The sequence below is a fragment of the Diospyros lotus genome, chromosome 9, assembly GCF_014633365.1.
Source record: "Diospyros lotus cultivar Yz01 chromosome 9, ASM1463336v1, whole genome shotgun sequence".
Taxonomy (NCBI): Eukaryota; Viridiplantae; Streptophyta; class Magnoliopsida; order Ericales; family Ebenaceae; genus Diospyros; species Diospyros lotus.
The window spans coordinates 553,601-561,380 of record NC_068346.1 but is presented as its reverse complement, the minus strand read 5'-3'; the positions used below and the strand labels follow the sequence as shown (position 1 = coordinate 561,380).

General features: G+C 37.9%; 1 protein-coding gene across 1 annotated transcript; it reads right to left on the bottom strand.

The window, feature by feature from the left end:
* On the bottom strand, positions 1–1,838 carry LOC127810097 (cyclin-dependent kinase inhibitor 7-like). Its single transcript, XM_052349352.1, has 4 exons — positions 1,213–1,838; positions 1,019–1,071; positions 580–759; positions 1–479 (listed from the first exon to the last, which is right to left on the bottom strand). The coding sequence occupies exons 1-4, from the start codon at positions 1,576–1,578 to the stop codon at positions 410–412; spliced, it is 669 nt and encodes a 222-aa protein (XP_052205312.1). The 5' UTR covers positions 1,579–1,838; the 3' UTR covers positions 1–409.
* Positions 1,839–7,780: the final 5,942 nt, after the last annotated feature.

Here is a 7,780-nt window from a genome sequence, read left to right as displayed (position 1 = left end):
AATATATATATATAATTAACTGCGAAACAAAAAGCTAAAATAGCTGACTCATGTGATGCATTTGGGATTCGTACAAGAGGAAGAACAAAGATGCAGCCATGGAATTTTTTGGGGATGAAGACTAATTAACTGGACTTCTTAATTATTTGGATTTTGCAGAAACTTCTCCGCATACTCATCGGAACGAGAGCCAACAGAGAGCTTCTTCTTCCGGAAAAAGAGAGAGACATCTCTGTACATTAATTACCCGAAAAACAAACGACGACCTACAGAAAAACAGCTTGAAGATTTACTTTAAGTGGGATCGAGTAGCAAGCAGTAGTAGTCTAGCTACTAGAAGATTTTCATTCGAGAGAAGAAGCCAATTGAGGTTGAGGCCTTCTTCAATACCCTTTGTGCTTCTCTCTTCTCATGGTTTTAGCCGAACCCACTCGTAACGACCTTCCAACGGCACGTCCTTCGCAATGTCATAGTTATACCTACAACAACGATCGAATTAATTTGGATCAATTCAATGTGGTATTACGTACGTACGGTGCGGTGCGGGCTGAATGAATGAGCTAAGTTTATGTGACTTACTTCTCTCTAAATCTTTTCTGGAGGTCTTTTTCTGCAGCAGCAAAGAATTCTTCAAGTTCGATTTCGGAAGGCATCTTCGCCGCCGACGATCTGCGGCGAGAATTAGCCTCCGATGGCCTAGCTGTTGACTCCAGGTCGCCTGATTCGACTTGAACCTCGCTCGAAGCCGTTGTTTCTCTCCTGAGAATGTTAACAACCAAGGATTAATCGTAACTTTAGAAGATAAATATATACAGGAGAGATAGAGAGAGAGTTACAGTAGGAAGGAGAGAGAAAAGGGAGAGTTACTGCAGGAATGAGAACTGAAGAGAGGGAATTTAATGTCCGGCCGTTCCGGATAACTAACTCCGTTTGAATTTCGAATTCAAGAGACGTCGGGTCGAGAATCGCATTAATACTAAAAGTAAATAAATAAATAAATTATATATATGTGAAATACCTCTCGTCGGAGTTGAAACTACACGTCGATGTTTGAATTGGAACATTTTCTTCCTGCAAAAAACGAGTTGAAATTTAAAAACTGAAATCCAAAGCATTTAAGGCACAGTAACCGGAAGTTATTTACTCAGAGAGAAAGGAAGTAAATTAAAATTCGGGAGACAAGTATGAATCGATCTCTGGACACTCAAATACCTCCAGATCTACTACATTAAACATGTTATTCGCGACGTCGCTTGACGCACTACTGGAGCAACACGAATGTGGAAGACCATCCGAGCCAGCGCTCGAGCAGTGGCTGTTGGAAATCGTCTGCCGTCGAGAATTTCCCGAGGCCGCCGGCGACACCGACGTTTTCTGAGGGGTAACCACCACTCGGCCTCGACTTCTCAGCTGAATGAGAGGGGAAGAGAAGTTCAATTCTCCACTACCGCCGACCTTTCTCCTCCTGGCAGCGCTGGTTCTCGCCGCCGCAGCCAAAACTCGAGCTCTTGTCCTGACGCCGACATGAGCCATCTTCGTCACCGCAGTCTCTCCGCCAATTCCCTTACACTTCCCCATCCCTCTCTCTCTCTGCACTAGCTAGCTAGCTAAGCCTACACACACGAGAATTCTTCCATGGAATTAAGCACCGGGAATCTGGTGTTATTCTCCTGCGTCGTTTTCACTGTTGTGGTTGGTTTTGTTTTAGAGAGAGAAAATGCGGAGACGATGATGATGAGGAGGAGGAGGATGACGACGCGGATGGCAGGGATTCCGTTGAACGGTTCGGATTGGGTTTTTATCAATTGGAGACCCGCACGTGCCACGAGTGTGCCGTCTGCCTGCAGGCGTAGAATAGAAGAGAGAGTATATATATATATATATATATATATAAATACCAGCAGCCCAGTCCGACGTCCAACTCCAGATCTGTTGTAATTGCCGAGAGATATATAATTAGAAATTAATTGATACCTATTTTTTTTTTCTCAATATATATATTAAATGGTTACGAAACTTATTAGACTAATGTATTGCATATATAGATTAATATTAATCATCGGTGGCTAGCTAGATCGATAGCTATTAATTACAACGTTACCATGATCATGACCATGTTGATCATATATATATATATATATAGTTTATTCACATATAAATTAATTATGATAGAATTGTACTTACCCTGATCAAAAGGGCAATTAATATTGAAGGAGTACTGATCATTGGGAAACCCAGGTACGTTTGTGTTGTTTTGTCTTTCATTAAGGTAAAGGATGGCCTGGCCTGGCCCGACCCGGCCCTATATATCGCCAGTGCATGCAATTTTCACGGAAACTTATATAATTCAATCATCCTTTTGATGAATTGAATTGAACTGTTAAAGAGAGAGAGAGAGAGAGAGAGCTGGGGCTAGCTGTGCCTTGGGATGTGCATGCAAATGCAATATTGGAACAATATGATTGATCGATCCATGCAAATTGGATTAATTAAAAAGTGATCAATCATTGCGCCATATATATATATATATATATTCACAGTTTTGGTTTGGAGGTCTTCTTCAGTACTACTCTTTTGCTTGCTTTTTTCCAAATCCCAGTTCCAAGTTGGAAGAATTTTCCCGCTTAATTTGGTTCCCTTCCATGCCCATATACATACATACATACATATACCCTATATATGTATATATATCTATATATCTTCTTCCTAGCTTGTCCTGAAATTAAGGAAACTGTACGTACGTACGATGCCCATCTTCCAGACACCATTTCCAAAAGATTTCCATCCTCTCTGCAGCATGCATTCTTATTAGTGACTTTGTACAGATCGATCGAAAGAAAACAATTATATATATATATATGTGTGAAAGTATGTATATATGATGACACTCTACTATTGCTGGAGGGGGGCTGTTATCTATCTATCTATCTACGTACCATTCACCGCTGGCCAGCTCCTTAAACGGAGAGCTGAGACGATGCCATATCTGACTGCCTCACCAAACCACCCCATATATAATATATATGATCATGAGAAGCTTTAAATAAATTAATGCCTCTTCCTTCCTTGGCAACAATATGTGCATGCATGCATGCAATGAGCATGCCAGTACTCTACCATCTCATGTATGTGTTCTAAGTAACGTTATGTTACCATCGATCGGATCAACCCCAATTATTGACACGGCTACATTATTATTATTGAACTACTATATTATATATGATTTCAATCTCTATATATCGATCTCTCTGATCTATATATTGCATATTCAACATCCTATATATATAATTAAATATAAATTTCTGTATAAGTTTTGAATTAATTTGAAAGGTTTGTCTGCCCAATTAAGTACATGTACTTCCACTCACCTTGACAGTGGTCTGTCTAATCCCTTCGCAACCCCCAAACTGATCATTAACACCAGTACGTACGTACGTACGTACGTACTAGCTAGTGGGATTTGTGACTCTACGTACATACATACATATATACAAATATGAATATGTTATTTAACTATGTATTCTCTGTTCCTGGCTTCATGATAAATATATAGTAAGTTTTTTTTTTTTTTTTTTCTGATAAATTAAAATTATGTAATCATCGGATCACTGTACAATGATAAAATACATAGTTGAAATGATTCAGATGATCAATCACCATCAATTGGGTATTTTTATAATTAAGGAGCTTAATTAATTAGAGTGCTGATGGATGCCCCCACGCACACAACTCATGATGATGCCTTCTTCCGACAATATTCTGATCAAGCTTTGTTTGCATTGTACATGGCGAAGAAGTTCACGCCAATTTTAGAACTAATCACAGGATTCATAATGCCTTGCATCATATACAGCAGGATGATGCCATAAAGTACATATATAAATTAAAAGTATATTGGGTTTTCACAGTTGTAATAGTATCCCAGTCACGGGTACCTTCATACTTTTGCAACATAGAATTAATTGCCCATTTAAAAAGAATAACGTCACACCTTAGGAACAAAAAAAAAAAAAAAAACAATATATATCACTATACCAAATACATTTTTTCCTTCCTTAGTTACATAATAATATACATGTCAGCTGCTTATCATTCTTATATTAAATAAATAAAAACACATCATTCTATATTTTATTTCAAAATTAATTAATAAGAATCTGGACCCTTGCACTTGTCTACCCCAAATTGCATTTCTATTTCACTTAACATATATATAGGCCAGGTTATTGCAAAAAAGAAAAAAAAAAAAAAAAAAGAGAGAGAGAGAGAGAGATAAATTTTCAAAAATATTATTAGATAACACGATATTTCATTGTAACTAGGCCAAATTAGATCGAGGGGATTGAGTGTAGTTTACCCTTCAAGGTTTTAAATTGCAAGCATCGCCGTCATTGTTATTATTGTTATAGTCTAGCAGGAGAAATCAAGTTGGAAAGTGAATTAAAAATCTAAAGTTCAAGTGTTATGATTTGTATGAGACTTAAATAGTCATATCCAATATCATATCTAACCAGATATAAGGACAAATGAATTAATAATATTCTATAACTAAAGACTCATTTAAGTTTATATCCTCAACTCATTCCGACATTACAAATAATAATAATAAATATAAACCTATAAAAGCCAGCCTTAGAGCACTAACCCTTTTTAACAAGCAGAAATAAAGGCATGCAAGAGGGAGTAGGGGTCTAAAATGTAGCCAAGTAGAAGTGAAACAAAAGACACTCAAATCAATTACCTTTAAGTACTATCAAAAGCAAGTAAAGAATGCTACACAAAAGTCTAAATTTAGGTGGTGGTTTCAAATTAAAGGGTATCCACCAACCATTGCCTCCAGGTCAAAGTATTGATAGATAGATAGGGGAGAATGAAATTAAAGCAAGATTCCTTTGAAAACATTCATATGATAGTTAATAGCAATTAAAAGTGAGACGGGGCAAAGGCACATGCCCCTTTGTGTAGGGTTGGGGCACAGAAAACTAGAGCACCTAATTAAATTGATAACTACAAAGGGTGGGTGATGCGCCCATGATTAAAGCTAATCATCAAGCCCCCTGCTTGCTTTATTCTATTAGTCACTCTTTCTCACAATCATTAATTAATTTGTTTAGTGTTTGTCAGGGCCTAATGATGATACTAATTAACTTGCATTGGGTCGACTTTGATGAAAACTCAGTTAGTTAGATAAAATTGAATTAGAGTTAAGTCAAGCTTGAACTTAAATTTCAAGCAGAACTGTGTAATCAGAGCCAATTAATTTTTAACTCTTGTATCACAAGATCATTATGTGAAATCATATGTGGCCACAAGGAATGGACAGCTTCATTATGACAATATCATACCAACCCAACATGATGATTGAAGGCCATCAATTTTATGAGCCCCCCATATAGAAGTCGAAGGGTAACAGTGACCCACTTGGGGTGTGTGGTTTCAAAATTAAAGGGTGGTGGTGGATCCAAGAGAGAGGGGGGGAAAGGATAAGAAAGACCATAATTGACATGCTTTAAGAGACCACGGATACAAGCCTATGGGCCAAAGAGGCTCAGGTTTTTTCATCTCTTTATACGACTTTAACAGTAGAAAGATGCAACCAAAAGAAAGAGAAAGGCTAGCTAAAGAAAGAAGTGGGAAAGAAAAGCAAAGATGATGAGGAATCTAAATGAATTCAGGCGCATAGGAAATGAGGCCGTGAAGAGCTTTAGGTTTTTATTTTTTTTCCTTAAATTTCTTTTCCTACCGAAATAGAAAGAGTAAATTTGAATTCTAAGAGACGTATGTGTGATGAATGAACTCAACCCGTTTAATCGGAGATAGTTGATAGAGGAAGACTACTGGAAGAGACATTCAATCTTTTTCGAATTACTTCAACTCTCGCGTTACTCGAACTACCATCTTAATGATAAAAAGCCCTTAATATCTCTCAATTTCAAAAGGCTTTTCCTCCTTTTTCTTTCTAAAGTCGCCCTTTGGGAGAGTCAATTTTGGACCCAGTTGTTTGATGAAAGGAAAAGGTGTCTTTCCTTCCTTCTGAAGCCATGGAAAATCAATTAGCTACGCTTCATGGCCCATTCTCTTCAGTCCAGTCCTTGTCATGCGTGCAATATGTTTGTGCCAACACATTAATTATTGGTTAAACCTCATATACGCACTGATCCAATTAAAGTACAAGTTAATATATATTGCCATACAAGTCTTCATTTCTGCAGGTTACAAAGGTACGTTTCCCAAATGCGTAGAAAGTGATGCTTCTGACTGGTACGTCGTCATTGCCTAACAAGACGACACTAGCCAGCTAAGTATAACTATAGTCTAGCTACCACCTAGCTGCATGCTAAGTTTAGAAGAAAGTTAAAAATTATTCACTAGGCTAAGACATTTCTACAAAATCATCAAGGCGTAGTTAGGTGCTTATGTTACTGGAGAAAGGGTTTTAAGTTTAAGTACTATTCGATCATCATATGAACAATAACTTACTGTTAAAGAGATCCCTAATAAGAATTTTATCCAATGTCCGTTGATAGTGTAGTGAATTGTCCCTAGCTAGGATCGAGCAGTTCATAGGCACAGACATTAAGAAAAGACTCAAATATAACGGGTGTTTTAAGTCCACTGATGTCTCGTTAGTTTACAAATGACTTTTTGATCCTTAACTCGAATATCAAAGCTGCTCTAGACCCAACTTTTCTTTTGCAAAATTTTGAACTGTTTGTATAAGAAAGGGCTCTACACAGAAAACCTTAATCCCATCAATTAAAGTGAAAATGGGGTTTGTAACTGTGCCGAACCAAAATGGCCCACAAGCCCTTAAATTGGACTTACGATATTATATAAAGTTTTGAACTTTTGTCTGTACAGAAACAGTAACACCGTGTGCGTTGATAACTCTCATCGTTCTAATCATATTTTGGTTATAAAAACTTGCATATGCATATTACATTAACTCATGAAAATGGGGCAAAAGAACATAGAGGGCTCGTGCCTTTGACCTGGGAAAGTGAAGGGCACATGTCTGCATAAATATAAATTTTGGAGGAGTGGTCCGTCCATGGACCCATATACATTAGGAGGTACAAAGGAACACCCATTTTGGCTGAAAATGGTGAAAGAGGCCACCACGCATTACCCTTATTAAGGGCCATGTGCCCCTCCCGCGGGCGGAGGGCTTTGCCTTGTTGTTTCTGCCGAAAAGGTAAGAGGCAAGCAGTGGTTCATTTTAGAACCATCTGGTCAGTAGCGTAAGGATGGGGGAAACATGGCTTTGTCCTTTTTTGCTGTCCATGGCTAATCCTCAGCAGTAGCACAACCACAAATGCAGTTTCAATCATTTTCTTCTCTTTCAGAAGAATATTTCTAGCTGAGTTGGTTTCGATTGGTCGGTTTAGTTTTGGGCTTATGGGCTTGTGTATATTTGGACCTGGCCTTCCACGGGGGCCTAAACTTCTAGGCTGGCCCACGTTTCCACAAGTTCTTTTATATACGCAGTGTTGTCTTTATTTTTATTTTGAAAACACACTGTGGTTCACTATATATAGTTGGAGTTGTGACATTTTTAAAATAAAAAGATAACCTTGCCTAAAATGAACCATTCAAAAGTAAATTATCCATTCATTGATCCCACAGACAAATGAATCCATTCAAAAGTAACATGTGGGCAAATCTCAAAAGGCTGAAGCAGAAGATATCCGAAAACATTCGGATCCACGATATGGCAGCATCCCATACTTTGACCCATCAAGGTGCATGACCTTTTAGGATGGCACAATAAGCTTGGGCA